At 46.4% G+C, this 25,445-nt stretch overlaps 1 protein-coding gene across 4 annotated transcripts in view; it reads left to right on the top strand.

The window, feature by feature from the left end:
• Positions 1-5,029: 5,029 nt before the first annotated feature.
• glg1b (golgi glycoprotein 1b) overlaps positions 5,030-25,445 on the top strand; it is a 28,558-nt gene continuing 8,142 nt past the window's right edge. Inside the window, exons 1-15 of one of the 4 annotated variants that reach the window (XM_084682245.1) lie at positions 5,030-5,376; positions 16,293-16,322; positions 17,990-18,076; positions 18,946-19,161; positions 20,316-20,519; positions 20,754-20,825; positions 21,088-21,274; positions 21,384-21,598; positions 21,680-21,801; positions 22,748-22,849; positions 23,567-23,720; positions 23,951-23,968; positions 24,602-24,739; positions 24,870-24,956; positions 25,088-25,150. In XM_084682245.1, the coding sequence (XP_084538371.1) occupies positions 5,059-5,376; positions 16,293-16,322; positions 17,990-18,076; positions 18,946-19,161; positions 20,316-20,519; positions 20,754-20,825; positions 21,088-21,274; positions 21,384-21,598; positions 21,680-21,801; positions 22,748-22,849; positions 23,567-23,720; positions 23,951-23,968; positions 24,602-24,739; positions 24,870-24,956; positions 25,088-25,150 (2,013 nt within the window). In that variant the 5' untranslated portion in view covers positions 5,030-5,058. The remainder of the gene's footprint in view (positions 5,377-16,292; positions 16,323-17,989; positions 18,077-18,945; positions 19,162-20,315; positions 20,520-20,753; positions 20,826-21,087; positions 21,275-21,383; positions 21,599-21,679; positions 21,802-22,747; positions 22,850-23,566; positions 23,721-23,950; positions 23,969-24,601; positions 24,740-24,869; positions 24,957-25,087; positions 25,151-25,445) is intronic. The other 3 variants (XM_084682243.1, XM_084682246.1, XM_084682244.1) reach the window with 3 other exon arrangements.

Here is a 25,445-nt window from a genome sequence, read left to right as displayed (position 1 = left end):
CATCATCATCATTCGCTTAATGAGGCAGACGAATGAGGGACTTTTATAAAGCTTTGCTTCACATCTCTCCCACGCTTGAGAGTGTCTAACTTTTATTTCCAAGTGAATATGACCTTTAACTATTGGCTGAGAATTCTTTGGTTGGAGCCAAGAAACAAGAGTTTCAAACTGAGGCCATAACATAAGCGAAACAGGGACTTAATCCTTGAGTTAAAAATTGAGTTTATCCCCACTTTCATTTTCATGCTACAAACACTTAAAACTAACCCTAACCCTATTATTAATCATGGTGATTAAAAGAGAGAAAAGTCTCTCTCTCTCCCCTCACTTCCCTCTATCTTTTCAATATGATTTACTCAATGGCTTCCCCTTCTGGTGAAAGCGGGAGACCCTGTCATTTCAAGAAAGTCAGCTGTATTGCATGCTGTGCTGAGGGTCCTATGTGGTAGTAGTTAACTGTAAAAAATTTAAAAAAGCAACAAAAGTCACTGAACACTGAGACATGCCTTCCACCAGCAAGCATGGCACCAGTCAATCAATCAATTAATTAATCAATTAGCTAATTCATCAGTTAGTCCAAACTTTGGAAATGTTGAATGACCCGTTTGACGTGCAGCTTCTGTTATCCTGGCATAGTCACCCTTTACAGACTGCAGCTGCATGGACACACTTGCATTTTACCTAGGTAAAAAAGCATTTTAATTAGATCCCAGAGCCCAGGGCAGCCTTGAGGTACCTAACATGGAGAAAAGACAAATAGTTTTTGGTCTTTGAGCTCCATTCATTCACCTCATTTTTCCCCAAAGTGTAATGCCACTAACAAAACTAGGCTATACTTCTCTTCCTTTACTTGTCGTCTTGTCTTCTGGCTGTCAGAGTTCAAGACCTCTCCTTTTCTATCCAGTGTTTTCTCTGAGGACTGCCAATTGATTTCCGTTCCTAGTGAGAGCAGTAAATTCATTTAGCTTCCATTATTGATTTGTGTGTGTGGACAGAAGGACTGTGTATTACACTGCTGAATCACAGAGTTGATGTCTGTGGCCTAGGGCTGTGCTGTGACTCAAGGCTCACACTTCATTGTGGGATTCATAATCATTTGAAGCTGGTTCACTAAAAAATGAAGTTCCACACAAGGCCAAAGATGTGCTGTGTGTTAGGCCTATGTAGGCTGGTTGCTAGTGAGACTGTATCGGTTTTAGTAAAACGTTTTTGTTAAAGAAAGGTAGCTTGTTAAAGTGATAATTTTCTGAATGTCTGAATGTAATGCAATGTAATTAATTTAACAGACACTATTTTCCAATGTATTGTAAAGAGGGGGATTTGAACATCCCTCTTGATCTGCAGTCCAAAACATACAGCACAAAGAAAGTCAAGTTTTTCGTGTGGCCAACCAAGATGGTTCCAGAGACAGGTACATGTGTGTACAGTACGGCAACAGCCTTGCCTCAGAAGACACTCCCTGCCGAAGGGACACTTTCATGGATAGGTCTGTTTCACACATGATAAAAATGAGCCCACAGTCTCACACATTTCCAGGGTCCTGTTATGGTAATGCATTGTGAATATGGAATATATTGATATGTAATTTCACCTGCTTGTTTAACCTCTCATTCCAAAATCATGGGGTTGGTTCCCACTTTGTTCTTGTAACTGGCTTCACTTCTGGGAAGGGTTTCTAATAGACATTTGGAATTTGCGTTTTAATCCAACATATTTGGGATCACTGCCATTTGTATCCCAGTTTTAATCACCCATCATCAGTGTCCAACCTCCCTAATGCTCTTGTGGCTGAACGGGAGCACATTCACACAGACACACTCCCAAATCTTGTGGATAGCCCTCCTAACTCCATATTTATGCACATGATTTTGGAATAGTAAGTCCAACAAGTTCATACAGGCGTGATGGTCAGGTGTCGAACCACTTTTGGCCAAACAGTGGAGGTTTTTTCTAGCAGCCTACCGTGCCAGCAGTATGTAATAGTACGTTTCTGGTCAGATGCATGTTACCATGGCACCTGTGAGCAACACATTCACACGCAAATGACGCAGTTAACCAATAAATTAGTTTTTATTGCGTCACAATTTAATTGCGTGATCAATTAATAGCATTCCAAATGTCTTTCAATATTATTTTCAAGACATTTAGAGGTTATTTGTTTGTGTTTAGTTATAAGGGCGATAGCGAAGTTTAGGCAGCAGGTTTAAATTGATCGACACTTCGACGATGTTTAAAAACACATTCCAATGCGGATTTCTATCCTATATTCTAGAGAACAGCACAGCCTTACCTTATAAGACTACCTACCACAGGGACACTTTGATGGATAGGTCTATTTCGCAAACGATTAAAATGAAGCTACAGTCACCCATTTCCAGGGCCCTGTCATGGTAATGCATCGTGAACATGGAATACATTTCCTACAGTCATGTGACAGGGCTGAGGCTGAGTACATGACATGAGAGCTGTATAAGTCCACAGCTATCGATCAATCTCTCTGCGTTGAACGCTGTCTCTTGCTGGATACTGCTTCCCTCCACTTTTCTATGTATCCCATCATACCCTCTCAGTCTGTTCTGTTTTCTCTCTCCATTCTCTCTTTCTCTCTCTCTCTCTCTCTCTCTCTCTCTCTCTCTCTCTCTCTCACTCTGCTTCATCTCAGAGAAGCTTAGGTGCTGGCTGTGACAACAGCTCTGTATCCTGGTTGTATATGGATGTAATTACTGGTAGAACGTAAGGAAGAGACATTGTAGGGAGTCCTAGTCTCCATGGAGGAAACACTCGACTCCTGCATGTGCCACACTGAGGGCAACATCTGTCTAATGTAGGAGAGTAATGAGAGCTGAATTTGTTAAAGAACATATTCGACAGAGCGCATAAGTGGGTAATAAGAATGATGAATATTTCTGAAATATGTGACTGCTCTGATGGCGACACAAACTTGATGTGAAAGATATTGACCTGGTGTTGAGTCAGAGAAGACTTCTTCACGGCCGAATCAACAGAGTTGGTCTTCAATTTGTAATCAGTCTGAATTGATTTCTCAATCAGAGCCAAATCTGTCCAGACTCTGCACAGGCTCGAGGAATAACAACTGCAGTGTTTGTTCTTCTGACTCAGGTTTTCTTTTGGAGCTTCTCTTCCTCTGTCTTCAGAGGATATAAATATCAGCCACATATAATCTTTTAAACAATATTTTGCTTTCTTTGCCAATCTCTCTAGAATACCTCAAACTCCAGGTGGTGTCCGTTGAGGTTACATATTGAACATACCCATCTTCTACCCCTACCTGGATATGGAATAGATGTATCATATTTCGTATTATTATTGGTTCCTGGGTCATCTCATAAGCATCCTGCCAGTTGCCCGAGTGTTTAAAATCTGAGGCCTCCTTGACTGATTTGAGGTTTTTCACCCTGTGTTGCACCTCCTGCTCTTGTCTTTGTGGTGACACAAAGATCCATATTCACAGAACAGGTGATTAATGCCACCCATTCCACACCATGGTGTGAGCCAGGCACCAGACATAACACACAGTGCCAAACTACTATTGGAGGCTTGTGTACTTTTGACACAGCTTCTGTGGTCCCTCAGCAATTATCGCTTGACTCACAAATCATCACACTTCCAGAGTGTCCCTGCTCCCGAGCTAGTACTGAATTCAATTACTGCACAGTAGCATTATAACCTGTCCTTTTGATGTTTCACTCTCTCTTTCCCCCATCCAATAAAAACACAGCAATGATGAAAATACTGTTTCCCAGGCTGTTTTGTGGCTTTTGTGGGAGGCTCTAGAAACATTAGAGCAGAAAAGCGTGTGCAGTTCCCGGAAGGGTGGGTTTCAAATCTATTTGTGGTTTATCTAAATAATTTCATTACGACTGGAAATATGTTAGACCCAGAAAATACTGAATTATTTCAGCATTCATTTTCACAGACCCTATTTCTTCAGGAAATCAGATTTAATTATGGTTAGATTGTTTCCTTTCTCCACACTTTTCTGAGATTTGTGTAAAAATAAATCTGTGAGTAAATTTGAATACGTGCAGTTGAATCTGAATTTCTCCCTCTGCTTCTCTGTCTATGCAAATGTGACTCTGCCCTTGTGTGTAAATGTTACCTGAGCCCTCATACATCATGTATCTGCTTCCTAAGAAGGTATCAGAGGCCTAGACACAAATTCACCTGGAGCCTCCTGTGAACGATGATAATCCCATCAAAAGAAACTTATATATGGAGAGTCTGCAGCAGCCTCAGATGGAGTCTATTTCCCCAGTCCCTTCTTTGTTTTGACCCCAGTCTGACCTGCAGCTTGTTGACCCACCCAGGCCTCCTTCCGGGAGTCTACAGTGAGACAGCCGAGAGTGTCAAGAGGCTTCTCGTACATCTGTTTGTAGACTGAAACACCGCATCGGGGACACGACTTTCTGAAATCACTATGGGCTGCTTTTTACAAACAGAAGACAGTGACGTTGTTCCACCTCTATTACCACAGCGACACAGAGCTTGACTTTGGTTCTAACAAATTGCAGTACAAAAAATGTACCACAATCAACCATCTCAGATCAATTACCGTTCCTCTTCTACGGCCACGTCAATAAATACATCAAGATGTTTTTAACATGGAAATTAGGAATTTGCATTGCTGTATAAAAAACTGGCATTATCAACTATTCAACGTATTATTTACGATTATACGACTATATGTCACTATTTGCCAACAATTCTATTCGAGGTGGCGGTGGGAGGGATTTATAGATATATCTGTGCAAGATCCGTTCCTAAACGTATTTCACGGTGTGTGCTTGATTGAGCTACATAGCATGTGAAACACAAATATTCTTATAATTTACCTTTATAGTAAACACAAAACATGCATTAATCCTGTAATTTTCCCTAGAAAAACTATCATCACGTTGAACGGCGTTTATCTAGTACTCATACGTCTATGATCCAGTGAACTCCCCCCCCCCCCCCCCCCCCCCCAAAAAAAAAAAACGCGCACGCAGAAGAACAGGAGTGGCGTATTGCTGCTTTGCTAGAGCAATTTCCCCGAAGATGGCGGCGTGTAGACGTGTTCAGCTGCTTCTGCTGCTGATGTCCGTATCATTCTGCATTTGTACCATTCAAGCATTTAAAACACAAAATAATGGAATTGGAAATGGACTCGGTAACCAACAAAACGCTCCTGGGCTTAACGGAGCGGCAGTCCCAGTCAAAGATGTCCCGGTTGCCGCGGCCTCGCAGCCACGGAGGACAGCCGGCTGGAAGCTGGCAGAAGAGGAGGCCTGCAGGGAGGACTTGACCCGGCTTTGTCCGAAGAACACCTGGACCAACAACCTAGCCGTGCTTGAGTGTTTTCAGGAGAGAAAAGAGGTACGCATGCTGGAGTTTGGGCGAGGCCGTTCCCCTTGTTTTCATGTGTTGAACTAGGGTTAAGCAATGCTGCTTGGTTGTGCTGGCTGTGTTATGAGTTGATGCGACAATCAAAGGAACACAAGCTAATGTCGAAGTCTGTGCACCATATACTCTTAGTTTAACTGTACCCGTGTTGACATTCACATGTTTTGCCTTTTTGTCATGCTTTGCAATATTTTGCTGAAAGCATTTGCAACGAACACAGATCGATCACTTGCCACTTACTACTCTGCATACGGAATTATTACATTGAAATCCTGTTAACGGTGCAACTTTGCTTGTGTGGGATTGTCATAAGATAGAAAAACTTCTGTCGCATGTCCAGCATGTCTGTTTTAGTCTTGATGGACCTTATCCTGACCCTCGGCAGTATCGACCCTTCAGGAGGAGTAAATTGTATTTGTATTTTAGGGATTAAGCGATTTTGATAATATGGGACAACAGGACTGATTTTTTCACCCCCATTGTTGTAGGCGAGTCTTTTCACAATGATGAAACCTTTAGTAGAGGGAGCTAGAGGTGTAGATCTACACTTTCCCCAAACTGAATTAGTTTTTTTTGTCGGGATTCTTATCAGCCAAATTGCTATGTGAATGAATCAGTTTAATGATCATAATCATTTATCAACGTCTTACTTTGTTGTCCGCCGCACATCTTTGTTGCTGATTTGATTCATTAACTTTAAAAGAGGTTATAAATGCTATAATATGTCTTGCTGGGTAACTAATTTTCTCTTAGATTAAAGCCCTTGAGCAGCATTTTCAGTCTTGGACCTTGTCAAGTTCCAACTCTAAGAGTTTGTTTAGAAGGTTAATACTGCTGAAACACTACATGTTCAGTCAGGTTAAGGTCCAATCCCTCCCCAAACCCCAAATCAGTCACAAGTTTATAGCCATATGTGGATTAACTCTCTACTGCCATCTCACTAGGAGAGTCATCTTGTTTTCCCTTCTCCCTGTCCTTTCTAAATCACTGGAGCAGTCCACACATGAGTGCAAACTAAAGAATCCACCCTGCCCTCTAAGAATGACTGTTTCTCACACCCCTCAGAGACACACTGATGATCAGAGAGACGGTAGCTGTTATGTCTGCTGATAAGACTCGTGACCCATTTTATTGAGTCCAATTTAGTTCCCCCCCACCCGTCTTCTTTTCATTTCTGTCTTTGGTTCTATGGCTGGCCTGTGCCTTTTTATCTGTAGGATGAAACATTTAGTTGTCTTCTCTCTCTGAGCCTCTCTGATAACCTAATCTACTGCGATGGCAGAGTTGTGTGTGTGTTTGTTTTATTAGCCATGATTTTGAGTAAAGCCATTATGTTCCTCACACTGGTGAAAGGATGGATTTGAAATGTCATCTCCGGCTGGCTGCTCCACATCTAGATTCGCTCTAGAAGCCTTTCATCACCTTGACTCTGCTCCATTCAGCCGAGCAGACATGCTCCAGTATTCAAATTCTATTAACTTGTTTTCACTCATGTCTCTGGTTTAGCTTTGGTTAACTGAAACCATGACAACGCTTCAGCCCCAGTGTGCCAGCCTAGTTCCTGTTGGCTGGTGTCAGCGTGTCGAAAAAAACCACACGGTTAACCAGGACCATCAATCTTTATTACACATGGGTGTTCTGCTCTGTTTGCAGACACACAGTTGGGGTGGGTGGAGGGGAGGGGAAGAGGGGGGGTTGACTCGCTACTCAGATCATAAAAAGTATGGTAACCATTCAATTCTGATATGGCATTTTAGAATTGGCATTTTTGGATGCTTGGCATTCATCTCCCCCCAACTCTCCTTATGTACCCAACAATGCCATCTTCAAATCTGCCGAGGCGAGGACTTTCAGCAGCTTCCTCCAACGTGGCCCTGAGTGAGACCATAATTATTGAAATAATGACTTCGCTCCAACTCGGTAACAGCTGTGGCCTTCTGAAGAGGTAAATGGCTCCTATAAATCTCTCTCATCTGCTCTAGGCAGGGACCCAGTTCGAACCCCTCCCACTCCCCAACGCCCCAGCAGCGCTATCATCAGCGCTGACGCCCGCTCGGGAGGCTGGGGGCAGCTGCCGCGTGTCGGAGTCTGCCTGGCATCAGCCGGTGTCGTTCGTCTGCTCATCTGCATTTTGAGCGGAATCCTGACAGACGGATGAGCGGTAAACAAAAGGGTGAGCGTGACTGATCTGGAGGAATACTCCCCAGGGACGAGGAAGGCGCCCACAGGGAACGGAGAGGAAGAACTCAATGGTTCATCAGTCTTTAGTCCTCAGAGTAGGCTGTTTTGTTGTGGGGGGAGAGAGAGACTACTAGAGGAAGGTTCTGTGGGAGACTTGTGTTTAAGGCTTGTGAGTCATGTTTAGTAGTTCATTTTTCTCGTTTCTCATCTCTCGCTTCTTCTCACTCTCCGTCCTGACCCACACACCCACACACCCACACCCACACCCACACCCACACCCACACACACACACACACACACACACACACACACACACACACTGTACCTGATATCACATTGTAGCAGACCTCTCTTTCAGCACCTCAGTGATTCAGGCTGGCCATGAAGGCCCTAATGTGTCTAAATTACCCATCTTTTCCACCTTTACTACTTAATGGGGAACAGAAACTCTGGACCGAGTCGCTATGGGCTCATTGTTGGGGACGATAACGAGAGAACGGGAGGTGGGCAGCCGGATACTGCAGTGACTGCAGTGCTTTCACTTCACGCTTGGAAAAGGTATTTTGTGTCAGTGAGTGGACCTTGATGATTTTTAATTAATGCCGCCTTCCACTCCGTTTTAAATGTAATGTCATGGCCATCCGTTATGGTGCTGATAGGGGGTCAGAGGGTGATGGTATAAATTCTGGTTACAGGAGACTGCTGTAACAAAAGAGCCCCCCCCCCCGGACTGCCCCTCTGGCCTGACCGTGTGGCGGTGTACAGTGGTGGCCAGAGTGCTAGTGTCTCTCTATTCAGACCTTGGCTTTGCTGATGCAGCTTAGCCTTTAAATGCTCCCTGAACTTCCATCCCATTCCACTGATCCATTAAAATGATGCACTCTGTGTGCTGTAGTCTGACTTGGCAGGGAATTAAGGTTGAGGCCTGCATATCTGCTGGCTTGGAAAGACAGTTATTTTATCTTGAATGTACCAGATGAAGACGGAAGGAGCAGTGTTTTGACAACACAAAAGACTCCTTGGAGGAAGTCCTCGTTATTCCAGCTCACATGCCGTGTTTCCAACACTCTGTTTCTCGCTCAGTTTCCACCTACCCTCCTCGCTCCCGCCCTAATCCTCGCGCGCTGTCACATGTTATTTCCTGTGGCGGTGGCTCCTATGTGCGTGAAGTGAGGTTGGCGCCGCAGCATGGACCTGCGACCCGGCGTGATCTGGCCAGCTGGCTTACACGTCCGAGTCCCGGGTCTCTTGTGCTGAACAGTCATGGAGCATCAAATCCCTGAAGACAGACCACTTCTTCCAGCAAAGTTAGAAATGAACAAGCCAGTGTTTTAACCTAACTACCCCCCCCCCCCCCTCCGCTATCTCTCAAAAATAGTTTATTTCTTAATCAACACCCATAAAAGATTAATGTGCCACTGTGTCTGTTGTTGTTATTCTGAGCATAAGAAACAGGTGTAATCCTGGGATAGTTGTGAATAATTCATCCACGTTTACCACAGTGTTTTCTTCATTGGTGATTTTCTTTTGATCTTGAGGATGAAGAGGAATGCTCTTGATGCATTGGTGGGGATGTGTGTGTGTGTGTGTGGGGGGGGGGGTGTTGGAGACTGTTAAAGTTTACTGTGTGCTGAAGGCAGACTTGGCTTATGTCAGAAGTGAATGTTGATGACATTATCTTCACAGTCAGCACAGAGAGCCTGATTTATCCTCCCCCTCAGCTCCTAGGCAGTCTGATGGACTTGTAAGTGCCTTGTTTAATGTGTGACTGTGGCCATCGTCTCATCTGCATGATTACAGGCTGGTGGTGGAGGAGGTGTGTGGGAGTGCAGTGCTGAGGGCAGAGTGGGTCACACTGTAGGGATGGTCACTTTGAGGCTGATTAAGTGGCCCCCAGATTGTCTCCCTCTCTCTCTCTTTGCCAGTGGTTAAAAAGCAGGCCAGCTGAAACGTTGTCGAGAGACTGCTGTGTTCATATGCTTAAATCCCACTTTCTATCCGGTATGCTTGCGTTCAGCTTGTTTGTGGGGGCCAACTGGAGGGTATGTTCCCTCTGAAACTCTGTGACGTTTGATAGCCAAGGCAAGGCAATAAACAAGAACTGAAGGGTATTCCATGGGTGTGTAGGATGGACGCAGGGCTTCAGTCGGCAGCTTGCACCTGTCCTTTGCAAACCTGTGGAGGCTTCAGCAGGGCGACGACAGCTGTGGCGTGTGTTTGTGTGTGTGTGTGTGTACACAGAGCAGAGAGAGACGTTTGCCCTGTAGGAGAACAGACCCTCTGATAAGGACACTCTGACGCACTCCCAACACCTACACACACACACACACACACACACACACTGCGGGGCGGCTCTGATTTCTGTGTTATCTCGCCGTCGCAGTGCATGCCCGTTGCGCCCAGGGATGGATGGTTTATGTGGCCCGGGTGTCATGCCGCACCGCCTGTGTCACTACGCCTCTCTTGCCACGGAGCTCCGTCTCAATCTCTGCAGAGGCCAGGCCCAGAGAACGGAAAGAAGGAAAAGGAGAGAGAGACAGAAGGGCCCCCCCAGAGTTTATCCTATTAGAGGATGGGAACAAAGAGACGAAACGCACACTGACACCGTCTCTATCCCAGATCGATCCCACACACACACACAAACACCCACACACACTCCAGCCCTGGGGGCACCTCTACAAATGCAGGACTTTGTATTCAAGTCCACCCCTCCATCGGATTGGACGGAGCCCATTATCATGCCATAATCATGTCGAGCCTATTCTAAATGTCAGCCCACAACCAACGACCAAAGCACTTTACTTTTCAACGTTTTAACTTTTTAAGAGATTCTCTAGCCTACATCCCCGACCAGTGAGGGACGGCAGCAGGACGGGTGCATGTTGAAGATGAAGTGATTGCTGTCAATAACCGGTCTTTCTCTCTCCTCAGACAGGAGTCGACAAGGCTGACCACCTAAGGCCATGTCGTGTGTGTGCTGCATGCTGCTTAGGAAAGCAAGGTGGATGCTGTGATTAGAATGAGAATAAGGTGCTGGCTAGCAAGCGTTTCACCTCCAAGCTGAGTGTGTGACGTCAACTGCTGCAGCCTTCCAGAAGGCTTCAGAGAGCAGGAGAGAGAGAAAGAAGGGGGGGGGGTGCTGACAAGGCTGCGGAGGTCACATCATCACTGATGTTTTTCACCCTGGCTTACAGTGGTTGCCGAGTACAAAATACTTTCAGTGTGGAAAATCTGTCCGGAGGGGGTATTTTAGGATCTTTGGAGGATGGGTGTGACATGGCTTGGCAAATCAAGATGGAGAAGACAAGTCTGTGTTCAAAACTGTGTCTTTCCTTCCAGATGTGAGTTGTATTGCCGTGACTTCCACTTAGCAGACACGCTGCCTGGATGCAGAGTTTTCAGAACTCCAATGTGCTCTGTGACCTTCTCCTCGTGCATGCAACACATTACTGCAACAAGATTATTTTACAATAAACCCTGGCCTGTGGAGGGCCAGGAGGAAGACCAGACGCCCTACTTGCAAAGTCAGTCCTTTTCACATTAGGCCTATTCCCTGACCAAATTATTCCCCTCTATTTGCAGTTTTATTAGCCTAGTTCGGAAAGCCCTTTATCTGCAAGCAGCAACTCCATCTTTTAATTGCTCTGCTTTCATTCCCAGCTTTGGCACAGTGCTTGGCGAGCAAAGCTCTTCTCATTCCTCTACGCCTCTTTATTTCAGCCTTGAACCCCCATGCTTATATTTCAGAGTTGAAACTGTGGTCCCTGAAAAAAGATCTCTTCCCCCCTCTGCCTCTCTCCACAGTGCTCTTTGATGCTGGTGAAGTCTGAGCATGCTGCAGGCTCCAGACTAAACAGTTGCAGTGGTTTGAAAAGTTCAGACTGCCCTTAGTTGTTGTGGTCGAGTGCTGGGCTTGCATTCTTGGGGTAGGGTGACAAGTTTATTCAGGCCTGTTTCAAAAATGTTGCCTTTTTTTTGTTCTAGTTGGTACAGAGAAAAGTCCCAAAGCAATTGCTTTTATCTAAAGTGATTTTAGATGTTTCTGGAAAAAGTTAAATGATTCCGATTAGCTGACAAGCCTAGAGCTACAGTGTATCCTCGCGTGTCCTGGCTTGAACTTTATATTGCTTACATCCATGTCTGCTTAACGAAAGGAACCTACATGGAAATGCTGTGATAAGCTAATACTGTCAAAAATGCACACAGAGCTGGCTTAAAGCTCAGCTACATCCTTCGTTTGGTAGCAATGTGTTGACGTCATGCAGACCATGTGCCTGGATTTAGGCTACCTGCAGTTTGCTATAACTACAATGTGTGCATTGGAGTAGTGCAGTGCATTGTTGGGGGAGCAGGGCAGAGTCAGAGTTGGCATGTGGAGGAAAACTGGGGTCACAGCAGTGAAGTGTGTTTGCCAAAGCTGGGAATGAATGAAGACCCCCTTAATACTGGGTGCAGAAGAAGACAGGAAATTACCCGGTTAGGAGACATGCTTAGCCAAATTATTGAGCTACAATTAGGCAGGGGAACCTTCACCCTTCACTCTCAATTGATAAGTCATAAAGATTACTTCTGAGGCATGAATTTGTAAAGTGATGTGATATGGAAGGATGGAAGTTGGGTAGAAGTGCTGGTATTGTGCCTACTTTGAAGGAATCTTTTAGCTTCATGTGCTGTTAAACAGCTTGATACGACCCACTGGAATTGCATTGTCTTCAATCAACCCAACAGCAGAATTGGCTGCAATCACAAACAAGGAAGATTGAAAAAGAAATTGCACTTTGACAGTTTCGAGAGAGGGCTGAGTGATCTGTCTATGAAAACGTATGCTGTCCAAAGCAATAACACGAAACTAATTTGCCAGACTCCTACTCATAATGTATCAGGATGTTTGTGTTCAGTGATGTTACACTTTTAGAACACAATTAGAACAATGTTTTTTATATGTGCTTAGAAAAAGTCTAAAGCCATTTTTAGAAAAAGCTCACAATTGTTGATTTTAATATAGTGCTAAATAGTAGGAACCAATACCACCAGCAGACCAGAGAATTGCCCATGCAAATGGACTTGAAGCCAAGTGAGCTGAACTTTGTCAGATGGGACGGCCAGCTGACTCATGCGTGTGACCAGGAAGCTAATGAAATCTGACATTGGTGGACAGGACAAATTTACTTCTACAGTAAGACAGTTCTTCACATCTCCATTCTCCAGTATGCCCACATGTCTTTAACTGTGTCTGATTTGGTCTCTATGACCTAACCAGCTGCATCATTGTTGTTACAATAGATGAGGCCTTTGAGATGGGAAGAAAACCACAGCCCTACTATTTCAGGAAGTGACCCTCACTGTTAAGACTATATCTGTTTCAGCGGCTGCCTCTCTAAGCCCTTGGATAAACCCTTTGACAAATGTAGCGGTACAGTAGTAAATAGGCCACAACAAGTGCAGAGTATTGAAAGATGAATGACCGTGTAGTCTCATCTTCACAAGACTAGATCAATGAGATCCCTTCAAAGTCTCCCTGTCAAGTCATTTCAGGAAGTGCCAGTGAATCCTACTGGAAATATATCCAAGAGCCAGATATTCTTCGTCAATTCTATTACTATTGTCATATCTGTATGAGTTAGCCAAAGTGATATTGACATTGGAAGTGCAACATAAAAAACCTCTCCTACTTCAGCAAATTTTTGTTGTTGTTGTATACATTTTTTACTGTGACTGACTGTTGAGAGACAGATGAGTTACATGTCCTCAGAAGTATCCGATGGCCATTGACCATCTCGCTGCTGCCTTAGGCTAGCCAAAGCTAAATACAGTCCCCTATAAGGGCACTAGAGAAGTTTCTGGATTGGGTCCATGAGATTGCTTCCTGGTGATTAGATCCAGGTCCATTAGCTACGCATGTCAGTGCTGACGCTTCCATAAACTTGCTTCCTCAGCTGGCCATCAGCGTCGCAGAGATGATGGCGCCTATCGCTTTAGACTGAGACCTGTAGAGAATGTGCAGAGCCATTCACAGGACAATGCATGCTGCTGGGGTGAGGACACCTGCTGAGTCATTTGCATGTTGGAGAGGAGAAAGCTCTGTGATTTTTCCACTGTTTGTAGGTCAGTCCTACAGACAGAAGAATGAACGAAAGGTAATCTGATGACTTTTGGACAACCTAACCCAGCCCCTCCCAACTTCTAGCCTTTCACCTGGAGGGGGAAGGGGAGGTCTCTCTTGCCTCCCACTGGAATATCTCTTACCCTCAAAGGTCCACCCTTGCCTATTCAAACTCTGCTCTTTGACACACTCAAAATGTCAGCGTCTGTCTCTTGAAATAAACCCATTTTACCTCTCAGCTTCCCAGCTGCTGACAACAGCACCTTTGCATGCTGGAGGCTAACCAGTTCTTGTATTGTCCCCCTCTTTTTACTTTGACTCAGTAGCAGAGCAAAGTAGCTTCCTAGTTAACAGCAAAAGGCTAGTTAACTAGTCGGCATAAGCGACAAGTTAGCAAGATATTTAGCAGCAGCAAGCTAGTTAGCTTGTTAGGTCATTAGCCACATACCTGTTGGGCAGTGGCCTTGTTTCTGTGGTATGTGCCATGCTCTTGGTGGGCTTGCATACCATGGTGTATCTGTCTCACATAGCAGTACAGCAGCTACTGCCAACGGAGAAGATATTTAGAGATATTCCTGGAATTGGGTCTATGAGCATGCGTCTGGCAAACATGAGGATGTTTTCCCTCTTCCTCCAGACAGTGTCGCCCTGGCAGACGACCTGATTTAGTGGCCCTGAAATGCTCTATTGAAAGCCTTTCCCCTTCTCTTGAGGACGGTGTAGTGCCTCACCCAACTCTTTCCCTGTTTCCTTTGTCCCTCCGTTCTTCTGTGATAAGGTTGTGATAATAAGAGAGCAACTCTGGATTTTCCTGCCTGCTTATTTCGTGCCGCCTATTTTTCACTTTATGGCACAACAACCTATATTTTGCTACAGAGTCATGGTGTGTGATGGTGCGTGGAGCGGGAATGCAAATGCTATTCCTCCACTATACCCATGATTTCCTCAGAGAGCCACGAAGCAATGATGATGTTAATTAAACTAGTGGGATAATTTGTCTTCTAGCTCTGACAGGGAGATTGTATGCTTCACAAAAAATGCAGTGCGTGTCCAACTTCGCACGCGTGCCTGTGTGATAAGACAAGTGCTATCCTAGCATTTTACATCTAAGCAGAGGACGGTGGCAAATAGATTCAATAATACACTTCTAATAACCTCTGTTAGTGCAGGAACATGAATTTCTTATAGCATGCATGTTTTATTCTACATATTTAACAACACCTTTGCATAACCCTGGTGCTGATTGACAGCCATAGACCCGTCCCATTTGGACCACATAGTAGCCAGTCTCATCTCCAACTGAACACAGTGGCCTCAGCATGGTCTTATTGCCATCTGGGCCAACTGTTTTACATTCGTGGATGTAAATCCTCCGTGGATGGAGGACGTTGCTTTTCTAATGCCCTGTGTGCCCCTACCCCCTGTTTTCATCATTGTCACAAGCCCTGGGCTGGGCTGTTGTAAGTCCTCAGTAAGGATGACGCAACACACCAACACAGTGGTCCCTGCTTGTCTAGAGGCTGTGCTTGGTGGTACAACCGTGTGTGTTTGTGTTGTTCTCAACATCTGGTCCAAACATTTGAAAAATGTGTTGCCTAGTTTGCTGGTTAATGCTGGTAATTGGGAGTGTTTGAAAGGTGTTTGTTTTGCCAGGGACCATCCAATGTAGGTTATATAGTTGACTTCTTTGTTAGCTTTTAAGGAGAACAAGGACTTTGGGTTTCTCCCTGCTCTCAGGTTCTCCTCCTCCTCCCCCACACACCCACACACACCAGTTCTGGGTAGCTGGCTGGGCCCTGACCTTGTTCTCAGCCCAGTCTTGCAGCTGTCAGCCTTCCGTGTGTTGCTGGAAGCATGGTAGCAAATAATTACACGAGGCGTGCAGTGTCAGCCTCAGTGTTTTAGCTCTGAGTGTTTAGCTGCTACAGAGAACAACACTCGTCCTAGTGTGTGTGTGTGTGTGTTACAGAACGGAGGCGGTGCTCTTGTGCTCAGTTGTTAGCTGTGCTTTGTCTCTTGACTCGCTTGTCTGAATTTATTCCCATTGTCGTGTATGTGTTCAGGGTTATTGCTTCCAAATCTCTGAAGTCAAATTGGTGAAGCAGAGTGCTACTAGATTTTAAGCTTAATGCTATGGAAATAAGTTGTAATGACGTGTGTACTGTAGGGGTGTGTGTGTGTGTGTGTGTGTGTGTGTGCTTGTCACTCTCTGTGTGTGTGTGTTGGTTGGGCTGTCAGTTTGATTGTGCGTTTCTTAGGCTGTGCGTGTGTTTTTGTGTATCAGTGTGTGTGTCCTAGGCCAGGGCTCTTCTCTGAGGCTTACAGGCAGTTCACGACCTTCACAAGTCATTGTCAAAACTGTTTTGGTGTTTGTGTGTGTGTGTGAGAAGAGAGAGAGAGAGAGGTGTGCATAAGATGCATGTAAAAATGAGATGGCATTTGCTGTGTGTGTGCAGTGTAACATCCTTGGTGCTAGTTTGTCTGTGTGCTAGTTTGTCTGTGTGTTAGAGGTAAGGATCTACCCCTTATCTCTGGTCTCCAACAACAAGGTAAAACCTAATCCTCTCATGTCTAATACCTGACTCTTTTCTCTTGGTTTCTGCAGGATACGGAGATTGCTGCTGACTGCAACCATGTAAGTACCCTCATCCTCCTCTCCTTTGCCTTTCATCCTAAACATTACGTCCTCCTCTCTTCTTTAAGCATCACTCGCCGCCCTGTCGGGTGTACATGCTTGTGAGGGGTGATATAATCTGCTTCCTAAGGGCATCATCTCCACCAGTCTTGCATCTGGCCCTGATGCAGCTGACCCACAGCTTCGTAACGCCTGTCAAGAAGAACCTGCAATATTCAAACACAGCTTGTACAGCGATTGACCACAGTGTGAAAGGAAGAAGGGATGTAAAGTTAGACCAAACAACAGTTTAGAAGGCAATAAACAACTGTTAGCTGCAGTCTTCTACTGTAATTAGTAGCTATCTCCTGATATTGGGCCTTTGCTCTCTGCTGTAGTCAGGATTCGGTTGACGTCACCGTGAGACAGGCAAGGCTGAATGTTGAGTGGGTCTTATATAGCCACCCTGCCCTTACAAGGTTAAAGCCCCAGTTAGATGACTGCTCCCAGTCCATATGCCAGAGCCACGTTTCTAGTCATTGACACCATTATTATGGCCCTGCCTTCAAACACTGTCATTATCGTGGTGACTGTAGTCTCTCTCCGCCTCATCTCTGGGTCTCTGTATCTCCCTGTTTCTCTACCTTTCATTCGTACGTGTCCTTCTTCTCGCCCTCCCTCTCTGAACAGTCAGTCATCCCATCTCTCAGAGTGTTTTTCAGCATCGCTTTATGGCCCTCTTCAAGACGTGGCCCATAAACCTGATCCTGCGCTCGTAAAACTCAGCGACTCCATGACAGGTGTTTTTGCAGGCTCTAAGACAGAGAGAGAGAGAAAGAGAGTAGGAGCAGACTCAAGCCAATGGCCAGTCTGGGCATCAGTAAGAAAGCACGCCAAGTCGGAAGAACATCATAATATGTTGCAAATCCCCCCCCCCCCCAACACACACGCGTCTCAGAGCCGTGATGTAGTCAGGGTTACCTAGGACCAATGTCTCATCTCAGCCGTAGGTGTTGATTGAATCAACAGAGTTGTTAATGAGATGCTGAGTTATTTTTGGCCCCATCATCATAGATTGTGTGCGTTGTGTAGGAGCCACAAACAGACCAATGGCCCGCCTCTGGTCTGGGGCTCTGCAGACGGATGTGTTGGCAGCTTCTGCCTGTCAGACCATTTGCTGTAGCAACACCACTCAAGCAGACTGTCCCGTCGTTTTAACAACATATTTCTGTTTTTCATCTCTCAAAGTAGTAGTTTTAGTTGCTCCGTATACAAGTCAGACTTGCTGAGGTGTAAACTATGAGGGTTAATCACCAGTTGATGATTAATGGACTATTTCCTCAGGCTTCTCCAAGCTTGTTTTGGGTAACTGGCTAATGGAGAGTACTGTGTGTGCGGGCGTGTGTGTCTGCTGATTTGTAGTCCAACAGCATTAAGATGTAGTCTCCTAGCTTCAGATCCAGCAGTAGAATGATCAGATATTCCCTCCTGGTTTTCCTCCATCACCATCTTGATTGTCCTCCATCCCTCAATCTCTTCTTTCATTCTCTGTCCCCTTATCCTCGTGGTGTCAAACTATGAGTCTCAATAATGAGCAACGGAAGTCTCACCTCCTATCTCTCTGCCTCATTATTCTGCCATGTTGACACTCCCTATGTCTCATCCCTCTTTCCCTTTCTTCACCTCAGCTGCTGTGGAACTACAAGCTGAACCTGACAACCGACTCAAAGTTTGAGTCCGTTGCCATGGAGGTCTGCAAGAGCACCATCCCCGAGGTCAGTCAGGGGTCACATAACGGGTTAATGGTCACTGATCCTGGATCCGTTTTTGCGAATGTTAAGTTGTCGTGACGAGTTTGATCTAGCTTCTCAGCTCACTGTGAGGAAAAAGGAGGCGTCTCCAAAAACAAATCACTGTCATAGATCCAGTTCTGTTTCATACTCATTAGTTTACATTAAACACATTGTGAAATGCATGATCTCTCTCAAACACAAGCACACCCACCCTCCACACACACATACAGGTGCGCACACACACACACCTATGTATACACATACATGCTACATGCGTTTCAGAGAGACACCAGAGCATTTACCATACTCTCCAGGGTGTAAATTAGCACACACACACACACACACAACTATATATTTAGGGCTGGCAGATGGAAGTAGTAACATAAACCAGATAATGTCAAGGTGTGACACACCACAGTGCTACCCTCCACAAAGAACCTTCCTGTCTGTGTGTGTGTGTACCTGTGTGTGTGTGTGTGTGTGTGTGTGTGTACCTGTGTGTGTGGGCCTGGTCCTGAGGGACTTATCAGAGCCACGGCCAGCTTGTTTAAGGCTGATTGTTCAAGCTGCTTGCTTGCTGATTGTGTGCCTGTGCACTCCTGATGCTTGTTGTGAATGTTGTCAGACTCAGATCACACCAAATCAAACCGTTCGATCAAACAAGGCACACTACTTGATATTGAATTCTTGTACCATAGCTGGTGGACCGTTATAAGTATTACGAAGTTATATTCTTTAAAAAAGCTACTTTATTGACTTGAATTTTAGGTGAAGATTTATTTTGATTTTCTGATTCAATCTGCAGTTTTCACAACAACACAATAAAGAATTGTCGTCCCCCCCCCCCCCAGATTAAGGAGTGTAATGAGGAAGAGCGTGGGAGGGGATTCCTGGTGTCATGCCTGGTGGATCACCGTGGCAACATCACGGAGAACCACTGCCAGCAGTACGTAACGAAGATGACGAGCATCATCTTCAGCGACTACCGCCTCATCTGCGGCTTCATGGACAAGTGTCGTGAAGACATCAACACCCTGCACTGTGGCAGCATCAGCACTGGGGAGAAGGTGTGTGTGTGTGTGTGTGTGTGTCAGCATCCCAAACTTGGGTTAGTCAGGGTTAGGAAAAGTGTGTGTAAAAGACATGTAAAGAGAGTTATGTGGCGCTCGAGGGGGTTTTGGGCAGGCAGGAGGGACAGAGTTCACCTTGAACAGACAGGTGTCTGTCTGTGTCCTGCCTCTCCCCTCTGTCCATGTCTGGGCACAAATTCCATTGATTACAAGACGGCCTCAGTGGTGGTGGCTGGGAGGAGCTGCAGGGGTCAGCTTTCAGACTGAGTGAAATATGACGTGATGTTACCGTTTGCTGAAAGCAGGCCATGCTGGAAGCGTAGGGGTTTGGCACTAAACTACAGGCCCCAGGCTCAGTTAGAAATGGCTTGACCTGCACTGGCCTGAGTGGGCCCCCGGTCCCAGTTAGGCTAATTGTTCTTGTCAGCTAGCTCTCCGAGACACATCCTGTAGGCCTAGCTAGTCTGCAGTCACCATTTGTCTGTTTGTGCGTGTCTTTCAGCCATGAGGGCCTCGAGCACCCAAAGAGAGGTTGCCTGGCATTAGCGAGCTGGCCATTATTGAGATCATGGTTTGAATAGCCTTTTCTCTCTCTTTGTATCTTTTTCTGTCTCTTTCTTTGTCTCTTGTTGTCCGTCTCTGTAGTGTCACTGAGTTGCTATTGTTATGACTAAATGGAGCCACAGTTTAATTAGCCCTAACACAGGCCTTGTTTGTAGGATATGAGCTGAGTGCCAACTGTGCAAGCCATGGGGTTTTCGAAAGGAGTAAGGTTGATGTTATCGCCATAGAGTTGAACGTACAATGCACAGAATGTGGCTGCTCTTTCCTGTCCCTCTGAGCCCTGTGTGACTGACAGCCTGTTTGTTTGAGGTCCTCTCTATTTCTGTGTTCTGGGCCCGGATGTGGGTTGACGGGCAGTGGCTGTTTCTGGGTCTTGCCCGAGGCACATGTAAACAATTGGTTTCTCTTCTCCTCCTTGCTATTCATTTCTGTCTGTCTCACTCTGCATGTATCTGCTTGTCTGTGTTCTCTCTCTCTGTCTCTCTCTCTCTCTGTCTATCTCTCTCCTTTCTCTGTCTCTGTCTCTCTCTCTCTCTCTCTCTCTCTCTCTGTGTCTCTGTCTCTGTGTGTGTGTGTCTGTCTCTCAGGACATCCATTCCCAGGGTGAGGTCATTGCCTGCCTAGAGAAAGCCTTGGTGAGAGAGGCGGAGCAACAGGATCTGGCTCATCCAATCAGAGACGAGTGTAAGAAGTCCATCATGCGCGTGGCCGAGCTCTCGTCCGATGACTTCCACCTGGATCGATACCTGTACTTCTCCTGTCGTGAAGACCGCGAGCGCTTCTGTGAAAACGTACGACACTGGGAGAGTGTGTGTGGGCGTGTGTGTGTTTTTGTGTATTTGTTGGATCCTTAAGCAAACTCAAGCACAGAAAGGCACACTACCACCACACACACACACACACACACACACAGTTGAAAGAGGAATTCATTGTTGCTGCTGGCAAAGAACATGAATCATATATATTGAAATGTGAATGTGGTGCGTCATCCAGGGTGTTGAGTGCTCTCTCTGTTGTGGTTTCAGACCCAGGCTGGGGAGGGCAAGGTCTACAAGTGTCTCTTCAACCATAAGTTTGAGGAGGGCATGTCTGAAAAGGTACGTGCCAACCACACAGGAAAACTGTGTGGTCGATAGTTACTGGTTCCAGTCCGCTGTACGTCGCAGTATGGTTGAGTGCGTTCGTCACCCTCCATTTACCTCACTTGATATTTAGTATCCTTTTATTGAATGAAGAATAAACAGACCATTGACCTACTTGATAACTGGTATCACTGAGTGAAGATAAGTCTGATTCTAACCCAAATAATTTTTCTCTCTCTCTTTTCTTTCTCCCACTCTCTGACTGCCCCTCCCCAAGTGTCGAGACGCCTTGACCACCAGACAAAAACTGATAGCACAGGACTACAAGGTGAGCTACTCCCTGGCCAAGGCCTGCAAGGCTGACCTGAGGAAGTACCGCTGTAACCTGGACACCAACCTGCCACGCGCCCGCGAGGCCCGCCTCTCCTACCTGCTGCTCTGCCTGGAGTCTGCTGTCCACCGAGGTGGGGGCTGGGGGCTGCATCTTCCTGCCACAATGTTCCATGTATGAAAAATGCCCCCAAAGCCTAATAAATCCCCCAGAATAATACTGAGTGTGTGTGTGTGTCACAGGACGGACGGTGAGTGGGGACTGCCAGGGGGAGATGCTGGATTACAGGAGGATGCTGATGGAGGACTTCTCCCTGAGCCCGGAGATCGTGCTGCACTGCCGGGGGGAGATCGAGGCGCACTGCTCGGGCCTGCACCGGAAGGGACGGACCCTACACTGCCTCATGAAGGTGGCCCGCGGAGACAAGGGCACTGTGGACGGCCTGTGTCAGAGCGCGGTGAGAACTCGCTCACTCATGACACACACACACACACACCATGTTGACAGGTCCTAACCCAGGAGCCGTGTCTTTCAACAGCTTCAGACCCTGATCCAGTCAGCTGACCCGGGGGCGGACTACCGAATAGACCGTGCCCTCAACGAGGCCTGCGAGTCCGTCATCCAGACCGCCTGCAAACACATCCGCAACGGAGACCCCATGTGAGTATCATGCACACACAACCACAACTGCATGCACACACACTCGCCATACCACACACATACAGACACACCCTCTCAACAAGAAAAAACACGACATTGTAGTCTGTGCAAGTTATACACACGCACACACATGCTCATACATGCCCAGAGTTCCAAGAGATGCCATATGTTCAGCCATATGCTGGTTCCAGCTCCCATGCATAATCATGGACAAGCTCTGTGACTGTTGTGTCTCGGCGCTGTCTCTGCTCCTCTGCACTTTCCCCTCGCTCTAGTCCCTCTCTCTTTCGGCTGAGTTCAAACATGCCTTCCATGGCTGTCTCAATTGGGTTTGTTTGACATCCAATATGTGGGTCTCGAGGCATTAGGAAGCACACTGCAACCTGGCTTCATAATTTCTCCTCTTTTGTGTAATGCGAGACGAGTATTGAATATTTCCACTGCTTCCTGGAAAAAAGTGCTCTCTTCCTCCTCCTCTCCTCCTCCTGTTTCTATCACCCGGCTGCACATTAATGCTGTGAAGCATATCCAATCATTGCCTCTCTCTGTCCTCTTCTTTGAAACAACCTGCGTCCATGAATACATTACTCCCAATAAAGTGAAGCTTAATTCAGCCAGGTGTGTATGTGCGCGTGCGTGCATTTGCACATCAGCAAGGACCCTGGTGAACTACTCTCTCCAAACCGCTCTCCCTGCTAACACACTGGCTTTTAATGAGCTCAGCCCTCTCTCTGGAAAACAGGCGGGTGTGGGGAGCACTGTGCCAATCACAGATGAGAAAGGAAGGGGGGGGGAGCGACTGCGTGCTTCTTTAAAGTATTGGGTAATGACTCTCCAAACAAGTGCCTCCATGAAGTGTTCATTGTCCATTGTCTTGGTTTTTGTTTGTGACGTTGATGCATCTGCTGCTCCCTCTGTGTGTGTGTGTGTGTGTGTGTGTGTGCAGGATCCTGTCCTGTCTGATGGAGCACCTCTACACAGAGAAGATGGTGGAGGAGTGTGAGCACCGCCTGCTGGAGCTGCAGTACTTCATCTCACGAGACTGGAAGTGAGGCACTCCTGACCCCAGATCCCTACCAGTTCCTAACACTGACCGTTTCACTTTGACCCAAACTCATATCCCAAGCCCCCACCCCCCCCCAAAATATTCTACTGTGGTTTTCATCCTCTTCTAAGGAACCTCCCCTCTTCTGTCTTGAATCTTTTAGAAGCTGTAGTCATGACACAGTAACAATTAGAATTTGCCACAACATTGATTCTGAAGTGTATGACTCATGTTCTGTCTGTCAATATGCTAGGGCAACTTTTAAGTGAAGTATCTCATTATGTTGTCCCAGCACTCTAGGCACAATACACACACACACACACACACACACATACTCATACACTCACATACACACTTGCACACCTCTGTGTGCACACACACACACACAGTCAGAGGCACAGCCTGCTAAGTAGCCTCTTTAGCCTATAGCTCATCACTTCTTTCACAGCTCAATAGGCCTAATGGGCTTTTTAATTGTCGACTTCAACAGCGATTAACTGTAATTGTGCATTGTGACTGTGTGGGGAGGGGGCTGTGGGGGGGCTTGTTGTGAGGGCAGACGAGCGTACATCTGCCGCTGCCCGGGATCGTGACGAAGATCAGCGCGTACAGAGTGAACCCTCTGGAGGGTTGAGTACGTCAGGTGTTCTGAATGACCTTGGTGGTGGCTGGTGGGCTGTGGACATCAACGCTGAGTGTCTCTGTCTCTCTGCCTGGCAGGCTGGACCCTATCCTGTTTAAGAAGTGCCAGGGTGACGCCGCCCGCTTGTGCCACACCCGCGGCTGGAACGACACCACCGAGTTGATGCCCCCTGGCGCTGTGTTCTCCTGTCTCTACCGCCACGCCTACCGCACTGAGGAGCAGGGCCGACGGGTAGGAACGGTCGCCTGCCAATCTGCCAATAGCTGGTCCGTCTGCCTGTAGACTGCATTGACGGCCGACCTTGTTGGTCTGCCTGTTGCACAGTCACTTCTGAGCATATGTTGTATTTGTAACAGTAAGCATCATTTTCTGTTGCAATGACATGATGAGCACATTGCCCAGCCAGCTTTAGCTGGCGTCAGAGACACTAGGTTAACCGTATGATGTTTTGGATTGAACAGCCCAGTGCTGAGGACTCAGTAAGTTGCCAGCCCGGTCTGATATCAATGATGGTGGTGGGTGATAATAATTATGATGATGATGATGATGTTGATGTCAATCATAAGGTAAATGTAATTATGGTTGCAAAAAAAAATACTTGTGAATTGGGCTTGTCAGCTAAATCTCAAAGAATGACAGCGAAGGGTGATTTTAGCTGTAGATAGGCCAATTAGACACTGGGTAAATATTGGTCAAGAACGCTCCTCACTGAGAAATTCGAGAGAATGTGATGGAGATTATATGGCTTCACGCTGCCACTAATGGCTGGCTTATGATTCTTTATGATTATGGCAGCCAAAAAAAATAAATGGTGTTTGGGTATTCAGGTGTAGTTGAGAGAGTTTGTTGGGGGCAGAGGGTTTGCTTGCGTGAGTGATTGGATGTGTGTGTGAGAGTAATCGAAATGTATCTTGAATGACTGATTACTTGATTTGTAACTGGATGGGATTTGTGTGTGTGGGTGTGTGTGTGTGTGTGTGTGTGTGTGTGTGTGTGTGTGTATGTGAGTGAGAGGTTGTTTGCTTGACGGATCACTTGTGATATGGGTATCATGGGTGAGTATAGGTGGGATTTCTGACTCGGTGTGGGTGGGTGTGTGTGTGTGTGTCCAGCTATCGCGAGACTGTAAGGTGGAGGTGCAGAGAATCCTCCACCAGAGGGCGCTGGATGTGAAGCTGGACCCTGATCTGCAGAAACGTTGCATGACTGACCTGGGCAAGTGGTGCAGCGAGAAGACTGACACAGGCCAGGTGAGGCACACACACACACACTCACAACACACACACACACACACACACAACACAGACATTATCTACCAGGTCATTAATTGTTTGTCATCCATTTATTGATAATAATAATATAAGGTTGTGTGTGTTCTAGGAGTTGGAGTGTCTACAGGACCATCTAGAGGACCTGGTTTCAGAGTGCAGAGATGTGGTGGGCAACCTGACTGAGCTGGAGTCTGAGGTACACACACACACACACACACACACACCCCCTCGGCAATAACATGAAACCGAGTTAAGTTCTCTGCAGCTCTAATGACCTGTCTGTCTGACATCTTGGCTGTCCCTCTAACATCTGACCTTTGATGACAGGACATTCAGATTGAAGCCCTGTTGATCCGTGCCTGTGAACCAGTCATCCAGTCCCACTGCCACGTAAGCAACCAATCATCTACCAAGAAATCTATGACATTGCCTCAGATCTCAGCCATGTGTTCACCATCTGTTCTGTCTTAATAGCTCTCTTTCTTAAATAAACAAGGGTTGGTCTAGTTCTCTCTGAGTATTTATTCAAACTAATATTTGATTTTCCACCTCCCCCTTGTCTCTATCCACGCTTTCTCTCCTACTCATCCTCAACAATCTGTTTCTATCTCTGTCCTCTTTCTCTCTCGATGCATACTCTCTCCATACCCACACACTTCTCTTTGTGCCGGCTGACCCCCTCCCC

This window comes from Hypomesus nipponensis, chromosome 19 (genome assembly GCF_054491055.1).
Source record: "Hypomesus nipponensis isolate SF chromosome 19, ASM5449105v1, whole genome shotgun sequence".
Classification (NCBI taxonomy): Eukaryota; Metazoa; Chordata; class Actinopteri; order Osmeriformes; family Osmeridae; genus Hypomesus; species Hypomesus nipponensis.
The sequence above is the reverse complement of the archived record's forward strand: the minus strand, read 5'-3'. Positions and strand labels throughout refer to the sequence as shown.